This window comes from Mustelus asterias, chromosome 16, assembly GCF_964213995.1.
Source record: "Mustelus asterias chromosome 16, sMusAst1.hap1.1, whole genome shotgun sequence".
Classification (NCBI taxonomy): domain Eukaryota; kingdom Metazoa; phylum Chordata; class Chondrichthyes; order Carcharhiniformes; family Triakidae; genus Mustelus; species Mustelus asterias.
Window position 1 is genome coordinate 41,465,302 of NC_135816.1, and position 16,773 is coordinate 41,482,074.

General features: G+C 42.2%; 1 protein-coding gene across 1 annotated transcript in view; it reads left to right on the top strand.

The window, feature by feature from the left end:
- The first annotated feature begins 1,098 nt into the window (after positions 1-1,098).
- LOC144505484 (pro-neuregulin-2, membrane-bound isoform-like) overlaps positions 1,099-16,773 on the top strand; it is a 158,326-nt gene continuing 142,651 nt past the window's right edge. Inside the window, exon 1 of the mRNA XM_078231602.1 lies at positions 1,099-1,205. Within this exon, the coding sequence (XP_078087728.1) occupies positions 1,130-1,205 (76 nt within the window). The 5' untranslated portion in view covers positions 1,099-1,129. The remainder of the gene's footprint in view (positions 1,206-16,773) is intronic.

The window sequence follows — 16,773 nt, forward strand, 5'->3', positions numbered from 1 at the left end:
GGATTAGCCATGCTAAATTGCTTCTTAATGTCCAAAGATGTGAAGGTTAGGTGAATTGACCATACTAAATTGTCCTTTGGTGTCCAAAGATGCACAGGTTAAATGGATTGGCCATTCTAAATTGCCCCTTAGTGTCAGGGGGATTAGCAAGGTAAATATGTGGGGTTATGGGGATTGGGCCTGGGTGGGATTGTTGTCAGTGCAGGCTCAATGGGCCAAGTGGCCTCCTTCTGCCATAGGGATTCTATGATTCTATGATTAGGATCAATCGTGTAGCAATGAGCTCAACCTCCCCTTAAGAGGTGTATTCCCTCTGTAAATAGGAGGCCCACCCAGGAAATACTTCCTCCAAATGGACAGGATAATGAATGAGTGAAAAACCTGCTTGTCAAATATAAATGAGGTCCAGGTTTTAAAATCTCTCCTGACTCAATTTTTTGCTCGCAAGTATGTTTCGCAGCCGCTCACCCTCCCATCCACTTGAAACCCATTCAGGATTAAAATGACCCCATAGCGTTGTTCATAGTGTGTACAAAGATTGATTTTTCAGAAGAGCACAGAGTTGACATTAGCATTTGTCAGCACGGTCAGTGTTTAAATACTCCATGCTGATTCATTTTGGGGTCTCCTATCACTTGTGTAATGATTGAAATAATATGATGCACTGTTGCTGTGAGTGTTTGTTAATGATGGTTTCTCATGATAACACAATTTAACTCAACCAGTTAAAACTACTTTTGAAAATGTACATCTTTAGGATTGGTACTATTTTCTGCTTGCTTTTCAGTGAATAAGTCAATTTTGATTTTAAAAAGAAGTGTGTCCAATTCCCTCTAAATAATGTTTCGGGATAGATTTAGCTTTTCTGGACCTAAACAAAATTGCCTCTGTGCTACTTTAACCAAAACAATTAAAACATACAGTCAATAAATCACTGAGAAAAGCAACTCGTTTAGTTAATGGTTGCTGGATGGGAAACCCCCATCCGGGCAGCCTCAAATAAACGTCATCAGTAGTAGGAGGCACCCTAGTGGGTGTTGAATAAACATAAGGGACGAGGAAGTTAAGCCAATCTTCATATAGCACAGTCTGTTGCGTCTGTGTTAGGATTAGTTTTCAACTGCACAGAATGTCTGAAAACAAGAAAAAGGGCAGAGGAAAAAAGAAAGGTGACAAACGTGGTAAAGGCAAGGGGAAAAGAAAAGGTAAATTGTTTCAAACAATGTCTCCATAAAGTTAGTGAAGTTACAAATTCAAATTACTTGCTATTCCTCTGACTTTTTTAAGGTTGTGCCCTTATGCAAAAAGGGACAAGTTACTGCAAATCAGTGTAATCTTTTTGAAGGTATGATTTGGATGAGTTTTAACATGTAAGGTTAACATGGGTTATTTTGACTTTTAAAGATAAACGGTACAATAAATTTAGTACTTTACAAAAAGTCTTGATGGAATGCTTAAGAAGTAGCAAATATATATTCTGAAGTTTATTTGCTAAAACTGGAAGAAATGAAAATAAATGCAGTCAAATATTCACTTCTTAAATTCTTGTGTAAAATTGGGCAGAATCCCCTTTGGGAGTAACCTGGCATACTGTTATGCTCATGCTCCATTGTGGTACCTGGAAAGACAGTCTGGCTCAAGCATGTGGATTTATTTGTGCAGCCTGTTGAATCATGGTGCCATCCCTAATACTAGCTGCATTCCTTTATGCCAAGTTCAATGTGGAAATGTCACTTCTTCTAACTTTTATACTCAATTTAAACTCCTTTACTGCTATAACCACTAAGGCATGGCTATTGTAACTTGTAACCTTGGTGAGATTTTGACTTGAAATAAGTCTGAATAGCAGTTTTCCTTCGAATAGTTTTCAGTGTATTTTAAAGAGAGTGGATTTTGTGTTACATTTTCCAATGTGCTATGGCTGCAACATATCAAGTGTATGTGTGTTGACAGCTTCTGTGCTGGTAATCGTTTAATATCTATTTGTTTACCAATGTTTAAACACGATCTCTGAAATGAATTATATGTTATATACTTTAATTTGACTAACCAGTTGTTAGTACTGGTAGATAAGTCAAACTGAAAGTGCAGTATTTTTATTTAAATGTATCACTACTCAGAACAGTACATCTATTCAACCCAGTGTTAATTTCTAAACAAGTAATCCCTTTCTGCATTTCTTTAAGCTGATGATAAAACACTTTCAATGTTGTATTACAGTTAGTAAAACATTGAGTAGCTAAAATTGTGTCCACGGGCCATGAATCAAATATTACCAAGAGGGTAGGTGTGTATCCTTTACCCAGCCCAATATCAATGTTGCTGTCAAGCTAGATGCAAGGCAGTGAATGAAACCATCCTCCATGTGGAAGTATGTGACTTTGTTTGGAGCCTCCTTATTTCTGCATGGCTGAGATTGACAACTCAACGCGGATAGCAGCCTGTGACATTCTGTTGTGCTGCACATTGAACTTCAATGTCGTGTGGAGCTGTGCAGCCCTGGATAAGCCATAACTCAAAAAGACATGAGGTTGTTGAAAAGCCAGCCACATTCAACTTTACTTATCTAACTGCAGCATCCAGCAATGAAATTCGTAAAATGAAAAAATTCAGAATTGATTTCTTGAAAACAACACAACCTGATTTCTGTAGCAGCAGATATTAATGTGTAACTCAGCACACTGTAGCAGCAGATATTAATGTGTATCTTAACCCACTGTACTTTGCTCCTATTGCAATAGAATCTGATCCCTCTGCTCCATCGCAACATTTCCGCTTTTAATTCACTCACTGCCAAGCTTGTGGACAAGTTCTATACTTCATTTCCATGAGGGGTTGCTGATGTATCACTGGATGGGGAAAAGTAATCAAATCTGAAACTGGGTTTGTCTGGTTTATGTTCCATTGCAATACACAACACGGTGAGCTTTGGCAGCTGATATTATTCAACTAATGCATGGGCACTCTTAACGAAAGTGTGAAAAATTTTAGGTGTGCAAAAGTTGGCTCACAATATTTCTGCTGTCAAAATTGTCATCAAGAGCATGGTTTAAAAATTGCCAGTTATCTATATCTGCAGGCAGGTTCAAAATATAATGCATCAATGCAAGTCAGTGTTCTTAAAGATTGTATTCAAAGAAAAGTGCATTAGACAGTGACTGGCTGGTATAGTGTTCAATTATAAACACTACATGTGACTGCTTAGGTTGACATGTGGAATAATGAACCTCCCAATTCCCCCTTGCCTTCAGCCTGTAGTCAGTTCAATTTTTATAAGGCAGATATGTGTTCCTAAACCCTCATTCGTGTGACGTCATCAGCAGCAAATTTCCATGAAATTAAATAAAGAGTATTATTTATTCACACACCCCCCAGAAAGGTTTATCACCACATCAATGACATTGCAGTTGCCCAAGAAAGATACAATTAAAGACAGTCGTGCACTTTCATAAATATTAAAACCAAACAGAATAGTTAGCAGTTCACGCGTCCTGGAGGATACAATGAAGGAGGGAAATTTTCCGACTTTGGAATTGAAGTTCAGAAAAGTTCATATGGATAGGGTCAAACCCCACTTATTTTCAGGGCTCCTGCAAAGTAAAGACTGTTGCAGGGAATGTAGGTAATCCCTGATGGCTGTTGTAACCGGGGGTCCAGTTTCTTATCGGTGAACTCGCAGCTGTTCCAAACAGGTTAGAGGAGACTTTTAAAAGACTTAAGTCCCACAGGTCTTGAAAAGGCAAGATGGTGCAGCCTTCTTTTAATTACAGCTGTGATATTGTTGTTGGTGTTCTGTGAGCTGCCTAATCTCAGTCTTTGAAGAAAAGGATTTCAAAAATCAGAGGACAGTTTTGATCACATGATAAATGGTCAAATGGCTATTGATACACAATGGAAGATAAATCATGGTCTTTCATAGTTAGGTGGGATTTCAGTTACACGGTCAAGTGATATCCAATAGAAGGGAGAGAGTGACCTTTAAATTTTTATTGTCTACTTAGTCTTGATAGCCCTCCTTTGTTATATGGCAGACCCAAAGTCAAAGAATCTGGGAATTTGTTGTCCTTGTGTTTTGGAATAAGCCTTAACAATAGCAGAAACTCCACAGAAGAGTACTGTTTAGACATGTCCATTCAAGGGAGACCCCTGTCCATTATAATCCAATTTGGAACCACCCAGAAAGCTTGCTTGGCTGCAGACGTTGCAAAATTGAGATTATCCCTTGGCAACCATGATACAGTTCATCAAAGTCCATTTTGAAAGGCTACAGTTAAGACAAAAGTAATTCATGCCTGCATTGGCATGTGTATTGTAAGGCTGTTCAGATTGGTAAGGGTTAATTTGGGACTGGAGGACAGTGCCTCCCGCAGTATGCTGTAAAGAATCACGTGACAATAGAAAGGAGACAGTTGCCGGAATTTTACCACCTCGCCCGCCCGAGGCTCGTAAGATCCTGCCCCAGGCCAACGGAGAATGCTGTTCTGCGAGCCTCGCCCACCCTGATTTCGGGGCGCGCATGGCGGTAAATTTCTGGCAAGTGTGTGGAGAGAATCTGAGAGAGGTTGACATGATGATGGCATCCGGATAGGGCTATAACTTGGAGATATTTATATATTTATGAATTGTTAATAAAGACTTTATGTTCTCGCTCAAAAGCTTTAGATCTCTTTGTTAAGACACCAAACAACCATATAGCATGGTGGCAGCGGTGGGAACCAAACCTGCCCCCCAAAGAGACTGGAGAGCTGAAGAAGCAGCTAAATGGAAAAGAGGAACATAGAAACCCTACAGCACAGAAAGAGGCCATTCGGCCCATCGAGTCTGCACCGACCACAATCCCACCCAGGCCCTACCCCCATATTCCTACATATTTACCCATTAATCCCTCTAACCTCCGCATCTCAGGACACTAAGGGGCAATTTGAGCATAGCCAATGAACCTAACCCGCACATCTTTGGACTGTGGGAGGAAACCAGAGCACCCAGAGGAAACCCACGCAGACACGAGGAGAATGTGCAAACTCCACACAGACAGTGACCCAAGCCGGGAATCGAACCCAGGTCCCTGGAGCTGTGAAGCAGCAGTGCTAACCACTGTGCTACCGTGCCGCCCAGGAGGCTTTAAACTGTAGAGCTTTCCAAGTTGCAAGCAGATAATAAAGCCACATGTAGCACAAATATAGAATTGAAATAAGTTAGGACTTTGCCAGAGACAGATCCAGCCAGATCATAAAAAGGGTGCGAAAAATTCAGGAAAATGCCGTTGCCAAATATAATGAAATGTAGAGTCAAAGGCCCCAGCCAGATCACAAAAGGATGAGCCAAAAGCCCAGCCAGATCGAACATAAAAGTCAAATGACCTAGCCAAACCACAAAATGGCATTCAAAAGCCAAACTTGATTAGAGGCAGAGTTAAATGATCTAGTAAGATCACAAAAAGTGTGAGCAGAATTCAAAAAAAGTCTGAACTTACCTTTAAAAATAATCAGGGCACTAACCAGGCAGTGCATACCGATTATTTAACCAGCACAGCTAGAGGAGTGCTGGAGCTGAGTCCGAAGCCAGTACCATACCACATAGTGGCTGAGTACAAATTATTGCCAAAAAAAGTAAGCTTAGCATGTAAGGACAGATTATATTGTTAATATGTTTGGTAAAGACTTGCGGGAGGTGTAGTATAAGGATGTTTAGACTAGTAAGGGGGAGACTGGGGAGCAGTTCCGCCAACACAGTATGCTGTAGAGAGTCACATGACAATAGACAGATAAGATGGACCGTCGACTTGATGGTAGCACCCAGATAGGTCTATACCTTGGAGATATGTATATTATTATAGAATTTTTAATAAACACTTTGGCCGGTATGTTACCACTGTTCACGCCAGTGGGATTTTCCGATCCCACTGCAGTGAACAGAGATTTGGCTGGGCGCCAAATTCTCCGATCTCGCTGCAACAGGACCGTGGCATGAACGGCCGGTAAGGTCGCACCCTTTACGTTCAACCACACAAACGTTCAGACCTCTTGGTGGGACATGGGGGAGGCAATGGCCTAGTGGGACTATCACTAGACTATTAATTCAGAAACTCAGCTAATGCTCTGGGAGCCTGGGTTCGAATCCCACCACGGCAGATGGTGGAATTTGAAATTAATTAAAAATGTCTCCTGATGACCATGAAACCATTGTCGAATGTCGGAAAAACCCATCTGGTTCACTAATGTCGTTTAGGGAAGGAAATCTGCTGTCCTTACCCGGTCTGGTCTACATGTGACTCTAGAGCCACAGAAGTGTGGTCGACTCTCAATTGCCCTCCAAGGGCAACTAGGGATGGGCAATAAATGCTGGCCAGATCCCACGAATGAATGAAAGAAAATGGAACAACCTTGCAGCAGCATGACGCTGTGTTTACTGAGTGTAGCCAGTGCTGATCAGTGCAAGCCACTTCTTAAAGTGGAGGTCTCCAAAAGGGTTAGGCCCAATGGTGATTGTCCCTTTAAGAGTAACACAGCCCCCTTCTTTGCAAAGGGAAAATGCTTGTTTCAGGTATAGGCCCTGAATGCCAATTTTTGATCCTGCACCGATATGGCAAGTGCTGCACTTCATGCCAGAAATATGCATGCGTTTCCTACCCATCGTCTTGGGGCCTATGCCAATCAGTTCCCAGAAACTGAGTGCTGCAGGATGGAATATATCAGCCGTTTTGTTGAGCAGTTACAGGATTAGCACAATAATGTGAAAGACTGTGTCATCTTTCCACTGATTAAATGTAGATTATGTGCATAAACTAAAATTGAAGCAGTTATTTTGGAGGGCATTTTGAAAATTAAGTAATATATTTAAATATTTACATGATGTCCACTGAATTTTGTTAACGCTTTGTTGAAGTTATCTCTGTCTTTAAAATATCTTAGTAAGAAGCCTCACAACACCAGGTTAAAGTCCAACAGGTTTATTTGGTAGCAAATACTATGAGCTTTCGGAGCACAGCTCCTTCGTCAGGTTGGGGTGGATATCTTAACATATAAGTGAGACTGATTGTTAATTAGAATGTTGTGCAATATAAAGTGCCCTTCCTGACCAAAGAGATGATGTCAGAAGAACTATTGGAGAGAGAGTCGATGTGGTCTAAATTCTTTTGAAATAATACTCATAAAATATAGTATTAAATTTAACATTAAGTTCTACAGTTGGTTAATGTGTTGCCTAACAAGAAATAATCTACATCATTTGCAGTTTTCTGCAAGTTATTAAAGAAGGAAAACTGTGAACCTTTCTTTTCATAGTCTAATTATGTGCCAAACTACTTCAAATTATGCTTGAAATGATGTTGTTTTGAACACAGCTAACATTTGCGTACAGCAAAGTCCTGCAGACTGCAGTCAGAGGAATGGCCAGTCTTCCTGTTTGGTGGTAGTTCGTAGATGAGATGAATGTTGCCCAGGAAACCAAGATCTTTGAAAAGTGCCATGGATTCATAGAATCCCTACAGTGCAGAAGGAGGCCATTCGGCCCATCGCACCTCCACCGACAACAATCCCACCCAGGCCCTATCCCCATAATTACACATATTTACCCTGCTAATTCCCCGAACACTAAGGGGCAATTTAGCATGATCAATCAATCTAACCTGCACATCTTTGGAGTGTGGGAGGAAACCGGAGCACCCGGAGGAAACCCACGCAGACACAGGGAGAACGTGCATACTCCACACAGGCAGTCACCCGAGACCGGGATTGAACGCAGGTTCCTGGCGCTGTGAGGCAGCAGTGCTAACCAGTGTCCCACTGCGACGCCCCATAGGATTTTTCGATCCATTTAAACAATCAGACTGGGCCTTGGTTTAATGTGGGGGTTGGCGGTATTTTTAAGGTGTGTGTTGTCTCATGAAGAGGTCTAGAGGCTTGTATAGTTGAACAATGACTGTTATTAATAACACATAACTATATATAAGCATACAGGATACAGCCCTGATTGGGTATGAACTTCATGTCGATTTCTACCAGCCTCACTCCATGTGACTCTCTGCATCATCATGTGGGTGGTACTGTCCCACATTAACCCTTACAGTTCCGAACATTCGAATACTATGTGGTGCTGATCTGCAACTACTGGCTGCCTGCTTATTATCAAACATAGGCAGTCACAATGGAAAATTGGATGGGATGGGGGCAATGATGATGTTGGGATGGACATCACAGTTGCCTCATAATGCCTGCATGTAGAGGAGCATGGAAGACTGTGTAAGATGCAAATCCGGATTCTTTATTCGTTGTAGGACCTCTGTTCACTGGGTGCCAATAGTAGAAGAAGGCAACTCACTACCACCTTAAAATTAGGGATGGGCAATAAATGCAGACCTTGCCGGCAATGCTCACTTCCCACTACTAAATATAATGGCCGGGATTTTCAGATTTGATGGTCCAGCCAAAGGTCCATTGACTTTGGGCAATGGGACTAGAAAATCCCAGCCATAGAGTTACATGTGGCCAGAGCCTGTATCGCACATACTTTAACCCAACATTTGTACAAAGCTAACCGAACAGCTAATAAGTTGGCTTTTTGATAGGCCTTGGAAGGAACAGGAATTCAAAGCTCTCCTGCCACCCTGCAGCCCCGACCTGACTGCCAGCTCTGTGTAAACTTATTTCGTACTCAGCCAGAACTAGAAAGCTTTGGCGAGGTGCTACTTGGCACCTGCAGCTTGCCAGTGGTTCAGGCCTCCCACTGGCACAAACGGGCAGATGGTGTGATAACCCCACCATTTATGTGCCCATTTTGAGCACTGAGGGTTTCACCAGTATCCCAACAATGCAGAATTTGCTCAGTATCTTAGTGAGGAATCTGGTTATCATATCCTGAAGTAATTCTCAAACCCCGAATTCCTGACTCAAGGCAAGACAGCTCTCAGTGAGAAATGTTACTCGAGAGGTAACTGGTTGCAAATATTGGTGGAATAAGAATCTATTAATTTCCTTGGTCGTCTAAGGGATTTCTGATAATATCTGTCAGTTATATGAGCCGTTGCGGACTGTTCTTTAGATGTGCCACTGTTAAGTTTTGGGATTTCTGTCTATTTGGCAGAGGAAGGAATCAGATGAAACTGATGCTAATATGTTACTTTGAAGTTAAATTTCATTCACAAGGGGTTCCATCCACAGAACAGCTTTGCAAGGGAGTGCAGATTAGATTTCAGATGTAGCTATTAATCCAGATTCTTTAGAACAATAGACGTTCGTTTGAAACAGCTCAGTAAACATTTACGCGTGAGATGTTGGAATGGCTCTATTCATTTGAAGTCAGCTGGGGTTCGTTGCCAGGAGCTCTCACCTAGGAGGGTGGTTAGGCAGATCTGATTGGAAACACAGCTGGTTGATCCCCAGACACACACAGCTGAGACAAAAACAGGCCAATGCTGCAAAAACCCAGCAGGTTAGGCTGCATCTAAGGAAAAACAATCAAGTTCACATCCCAGGAATGTGACCTTTTGCCAGTCCGAGCGTTATCCACCTGAAGCATTAACTTTCCATCCTTTTCCCACAGATTTGGTACTTTTCAGTTTTTGTTTTGGATTTCCAGCATACATGGTATTATGTATTTTCGGAGTTGGGTGATAGTCAGAGGTGAAGCCCTTGGTGAAAAGCAAAGGAACATCCCCATGCATGCAAATTATTAAAAGTAGTTACACAAAAGTAAAGTATTTCCAGCAAAAAGATGCTGGAAACCTGCAAAAAAAAAGACACCAAGTGCTGGAAGAATTCAGCAGGTCTGGCAGCATTTGAGGTTATTTGAGGACAGTAAGAAGTCTCACAACATCAGGTTAAAGTCCAACAGGTTTATTTGGTAGCATAAACCACAAGCTTTCAGAGCACTGCTCCTTCATCAGGTGAGTGGGAGTTCTGTTCACAAACAGGGCATATAAAGACACAAACTCAATTTACAAAATAATGGTTGGAATGCGAGTCTTTACAGGTAATCAAGTCTTAAAGGTACAGACAATGTGAGTGGAGAGAGGGTTAAGCACAGGTTAAAGAGATGTGTATTGTCTCCAGATAGGACAGTTAGTGAGATTTTGCAAGCCCAGGCAAGTCGTGGGGGTTACAGATAGTGTGACATGAACCCAAGATCCTAATTGAGGCCGTCCTCGTGTGCAGAACTTGGCTATCAGTTTCTGCTCAGTGATTCTGCGTTGTCGTGTGTCGTGAAGGCCGCCTTGGAGAATGCTTACCCGAAGATCAGAGGCTGAATGCCCGTGACTGCTGAAGTGTTCCCCCACAGATTGTGGCCTCTGGTCAACATACCATTTATGCCATCGAGTCTGCACTGACCACAATCCCACCCAGGCCCTATTCCCGTAACCCCACATATTTACCCTGCTAATCTCCCTGACACTAGGGTCAATTTAGCATGACCAATCAATCTAATCTGCACATCTTTGGAGTGTGGGAGGGAACCGGAGCACCCGGAGGAAACACACGGGGAGAATGTGCAGACTCCACACAGACAGTGACCCGAGACCAAAACTGAACCCGGGTCCCTGGCGCTGTGAGGCAGCAGTGCTAAGCACTGTGCCACCCACCAGTGGTTATGCTGAGACAATTAGTTAAGGAAGGATGGACGGTGGCCAAGTGGAACATAAACATTCCATGCAACATTACCATGACCCATTTGGCCAAAAGGCTTTTTTCTATGCTGAATGTTTGTGTAGTTCCATGGTTCGGAAGTCTAACCTAAAGTGCGAAAGATCTCTTATGTTCCGCTTCCACCAGAGTTAGGGAATCTTCTAGTCAATACTGTTTACTTTTCCATAGATTTCCACTATGACGGAGGAACTTGCAGAGCAAATACACAAATGCCCAAAAATCTAAAGTCCCATCTCCAAACATGGCACTTCCTATTTTCATGGGGGTAGGACTGGGGTGGGGTGGGACTGGGGGGGTGGGGGCTAAGGTTGCATTTCACCATGCACATTTTACAGAGGCAGCTGGCCATTTAAATCATCAGCTGCCTCCACTGAAGTGGGATTTTGTTAGGCCAAGAGTGTAAAACCCAAAATATGCACTTTACAGCAGGTAAGAGCAGGTGCGGAGGTTTTCGTGAATGAGTGATTTTTTCAAGATAGTAAACTGTGCATCAGACACTTAGAACTTTATTTTAAACATTTTTACCTAATCTCTGTATGGGGCCCGAGGTCTGTCCATGGTGAACACTGGGTGAGATGGCATGATAGGTGTAAGGGCAAAGGTTGGTGGGTGGGGTTGGCCTCAGTTGGCATGAAGTTGGCATAGCGACTATAAAGGGCAATGGGGTTGGGTGGGAAAATAGGTTGGCATGAAGGGTCAGAGGGGTTATGGGGTAGGTGGGGAGAATAAAGTGGCATGGCTTGGCATAAATGAGACATGGGGAGTGTGTGGGGGATTGAGGGGGGTAGAAAGGGTGAGGGTTGGAGGGATGTTTCATGCTTTAATCATAATTTTTAAACGTCAGACATCGTGCTAGAGCCTTGAGGCTCGTCTTTTACCCAGCCTTCCTCCGCACTCAGCATCCTCCTCAGTTTCTCCCAGGTCGCCCACCCTGACATCTAATCTAGTGCCGAATAAATCCGATGTCCGGGCGGTCACTGACAGGGCAAGTGAAAATCTGGGCTCTCGTCTGCCAAGAGAGCAAAGTGCAACATACTTTGCAATGAAGTAAAATGAGACTTGCTATAAAATGTGAATCTGTTTTAAAATGGAGCTGCCTGTTGATCTATAATCAGCTACATCTTCAGTGAAGTATTTATCAGACTGCCTTTGGAAGATTGGTGTAATGGACATAATGAGCCATGTGGGATAATAGTGTAAATATCATGTAATTAGATATTGAGCAGCAACAATGAACTACTCCTGATCATAAGGAGCACAGGTTCTGCTCAGAAGAGCAACCAGAGACCAAGCGATGCCAAACCCAAGAGAATATCCAGTGCAGATCAGAAATTTATATAACAGCCTTTTAAGCATGGTCATTTTACTTCTTGCCTGTGTATATTTGATTTGTTTCCCTCTTACCTTGTTCTGTTCCCTTTGAAATGCCGTTCATTTAGAATTTTCTCTAATTCTGACAAAGAATCTATACCTGACACATTAACTTATCTGTTCTCTGCATGGATGCTGATTGATCCACTGCGTACTTCCTGCATTTTCTGTTTTGCTTTTAGATTTCCATCCATTTGTTTCAGGTTGATCTCATGAATCTTCTCTGCAGCAATCAGTGTGGTGTATATTTGTGGAATGGGGAAAGGAAGGAAGGGAATAATATAAGAGTATTGGTAATGAACTTTGACTTTTGAGTCTGCCGTTGGAGATTTTCTTGAAATGAAATGACTCATTAAGCTCCCATTTATACCCTGCATGTTTGTATGACCCATGGTTGGGATGCAAACCAGTGCTGCACATCCAATTAGTGAGGGAAGCTTGTACATTGAAAGGTGTTTGTAAATTTCTGGCTGCAGGTCAGGAAAAAATGAGCAATAACTTCTTGTTTTTCTTCTCCTTTTTATTGTGCTTCTGACACTTTTGAATGTTAACATTTCAGCTCAATATTGACCTTTTAATATATGCCAGAATTTGATTTGCTTTCCTCAATGCCACCAAGCATTATTGCAATAGCCTCAATTTATTGTCAATCCAGCCTTCCAGATCGTTTTCATTTACCATATATATTATTTTCTTTCCTTTTAAGTAATAGTCCTTTGCTGATTTTTTTTTGCCTCAGACGTTTCTCTACATTGAATTTCATCTGCCGGTCGTCTGCCAAATTCCGAAGTGTATTCTAATCATCCTGTAAGTTTATTCTATTCGGTTTTGCAGTCTACCCCCTCCATATGTTTGCATTTTCTGCAAATTTAACCACTGAACTTGAGACTCCCAGCTGGGGCTGCTTATGTAATTTATTGTGGTATATGAACAATGCTGTTTCCCAGGAATCTATACAGGGGCCTCAGCTTTTCAGCGTCTATATGAATGACTTGGATGAAAGAAGAGAAAGTTATGTATCCAAGTTGGTAGTTAACGCTTGCTCGGGGGCAAAATAAGATGTTTAGGTGAGAGCAGGAATTTATAAAGTGGCATATACACTGAGTGTTGAATCCGAGAAAGTGGAATGTTACCTGACTGGTGGAAGACTAAGCGAGGTGGAGGAGTAAAGAGACTTATATGTCCATGTACGCAAATCACTAAAAGCCAGGGCTCAGGTACAGAAAGTAATTGAAAAGAATAATGTCATGTTGGCCTTTATCTCAAAAGGCTGCATTTCAAAAGTGAATAAATGGTACTTCAGTTGAACAGACCTGGAATAGCGTGTCAGTTTTAGACAACAAACCTCAGGAAAGCTATTTTGGTCTTGGAAAGGATACAGTGCAGGTTCACCAGAACTATAAACAGAACTTGCTGGAAATACTCAGCAGGAGCTGCCAGCGTCTGATGTATGGTCATTGACCTGAAACGTTAACTCCATTTCTCTCTCCACAGATACTGGCAGACATGCTGCATGGTTCAGTATTTTCCATTTTTATTTACGATTCCCAGCATACACTGTATTTAGCTTTTGTTTCACCAGAATTATACCTGGGTTCATCTGGGTGGTAGAGGTCCCAGTTTTGGTGTATTAAACAAAGCAGGTGAAAACAGGCCCTGAATGAGATCCCACTGGCAATATTCTCCCAGACTCATAGCAACCCCTGTACATTGGGTTCTATTAATCAACATATCCATTGTAAAATATTTCCATTAATTGCAGCCGTTTTTATTTTCAGTACAAAACTTCCAAACACCTTACCTCAAAGACCTTAGAGAAATCTGAGCATACTGCCAACAGTGCCTTACTCCAATCAACTAACTTTGTCGCATCCACAAAGAAAACCAACAATTTAGATTGCAATGACCTCCCTTAATTCATAAACCCATATTGGCTATGTATTTTTATAATTCATTCTTGGGGTGTTGGTGTCACTGGTGGGGCCAGCATTTATTGCTAATCTCCAATTATTCTTGGAGCTGCAGTCCATGTGATTCTATTTCTATCCGATTGCCCACGTTCTTATCTGTTATTCAGAACGTTACACACAGTGAACGTCAGGCTTCACTGCCTGTAGTTTCTAGGTCACGTTTGCAGCCCAACATCTGTCCTTTTTCCAGACTCAGGCATTCTCTAGTATTCAGTGATTTCTGGAAGAATCATGCCAGGATTCTGACAATCTCATCCTTTGGTTTATTTATCCGAGGCTCAGTTATTTGGCAACCCATGCTGGTAGTAAAGTGAATAGTGTCACAACACACCACTGCAACTCCCTTTTGTTCCTCTTTCAGATCCAAAACGTTGCCTGTCCCCTTGAGAACATTCGCAGCCTGTGCAGCATCAGCTGTCATGCTCTCATCGAATCCCACTTTCGGTATCCCTGCGCAATCTTTGAGTTTGCTTTTTCTCTTAAAAACCAAACTTTTATGATCATCCTTTACTTTTGTGGCCATGTAAAATCAAAATGCTTATGTGGCATTCTAATACCTTTTTATTACACTCCCGGAATACATTGTATCCAGCTTCATTCAGCATGACCTAGAATTCCTTCTATTTCTTCTTCAGCTTACACAGCAGCCTCGTTCAGCCAGGCAGAAGTGCTTTTAAGTTTTCAGGGGTGCATCTTAGTTCACTGCATTCAGAATCAAATTCCATCATTTCTCTATTCACTTCTTAATATTCAAACCCGCCAAGTCCAAACTGCTCAAGTACAGAAACTTGTCCTCTTAAAATTTGACAAGTTTGTTAAGGTATCTATAACTACTCCAATCCTTGTCATTTCAAATGCAATCACAAAATGATAATTGGAACTTAATGCCCCGCCCACTTTTGTGTTAGGGATTTAATTGTCCCTATGATATATAACTAAATCAAAGATATTTTTTCCCATGTTGATAATTTAACAAACTGAATCGTAACCAATCTTTCATGAACTCCAGACACCCCTTTCCTGCCTTGCCAGTAGAGACATTATTATGACAATCAATTTCTGGGTAAGTTAAAAACATCAGCTATTCCTGCTGGTCCCTTATGAGTCGCCTTCACCCAACCATTCCAAATCAAGGCTTTCCCTGGGCCACACAACCCGATGAATGGTATCCTTTGTGTAAAGATGGAACTTCATATCCACAAGGACTTTGCAGTGATCACTCCTACCAATGCTGTCATGGACAGAGACATCTGTAACAGGTAGATTAGTGGGGGTGAGGTCAAATCAGTATTTCCCTCTCGTTGGTTTCCTCACCACCTGCTGCAGCCCCAGTCTAATAGCTATATCCTTAAGGAATTGGCCAACTTGGTCAGTGATGGTGCCACCAAGTCATTCTTGGTGATGGGCATTGAAGTGCCCAAGTGCATCCCCCACCCCCCATCCCCCGGGTACATTCTGTGCCCTGACTACTTTCAGTGCTTCTTTCCAGTGGTGTTCAGCTAAAGCAAGGTGGTAACTAGCAGGGAGGGTTCCTTGCCCATGTTTGACCTGATGCCTTGAGACCTCGGGTCATGTGGAGTAAAATGTTGAGGGCTCCCAGAGGTGTAATACCTGATTTTAAACATCCTTACTGGAAACTGGGCTATCCTGGGTGAAGCCCACATCCTCAGCTTTTCCAGGTTTGGATGCAGCCTAACCAGCAGCTGTGATAGAGGATGTAAGTAGTTTCTTTTTAACTGCATGTGATTGCTAACAACAGCCAACTACCACCGTCCCATGCCCCCTTGGATACCCTTGCCCTCATCTCTCCCTTACACACTTTTGGAGATAGTCACAAAAACAGAAAATGCTGGAAAACTCAGCAGTTCTGACAGCATCTGTGTAGGGAGAATAGAGCCAATGCTGTCAGACCTGTTGAGATTTTCCAGCATTTTCTGGTTTTGTTTCAGATTCCAGCATCCACAGTATTTTGCTTTTATCTTTGGAGATGGTCAAGCTACTGAAGGCATGACCCGATTGGTTAGCCCGAAAATAGACTGAGATTAATCTTTACCCCATTAATATTGATTGGTCAGTAGTTACAGTCATCACAACTATCCCCACTTCTAATTTTCACGCTTCCCTGCCATTCTATCTATCCTATCTGTCGACAATTCTATGCATCATTTTTGTTCAGATGGAGTCTGTGTGCTCTGTAATGTTCCAGACGTTTCCAAGTTTTGAAAAGCCTCAGCCACACGTCAGCCTAATTATCTTCAACCATTCATCACTGGGTTGTGGCAATTGTAATATAATTTTTTTAAAATGCCTTTCAGGTCCTTCCCTTAAACTTGATCCTTACTATTGTCTCCATTTAGCCTGAGCAACCTCTTGTCTGCCTTTACCTATGTTATTTTGTTCCCACATGGGTGACAACAGTTTTGCTCACCTATACCTGCTGGTATTCTTAAAAAACTGGGACATTGGGTTCTCGACCTGTACACCTTCCAGGCATTGCACCGTTCATTTTTCTGAGTTCAGCTTGCTCAGAATGTTAGTGTGAATCAGATAATCAAATCACCTCATAACAGAACTTGTCTGTTACTCTTCCTCTTTTTCCCACCTTCACTGACAGGCTGCAGAATTGACTCAGCGAATGGCATATCTCTTAAGTCTCCACATCATCTCCTTTGAAATGAAAGGAACTGCTGGCGAGTACTGGGGACGTCCTACTGTCCATTCGTGACTTCTTTCTAACGGACAAAGGCCAGAATTTTACTGCCTTGCCCGCCAAGGGAATCGGAGTGGACGAG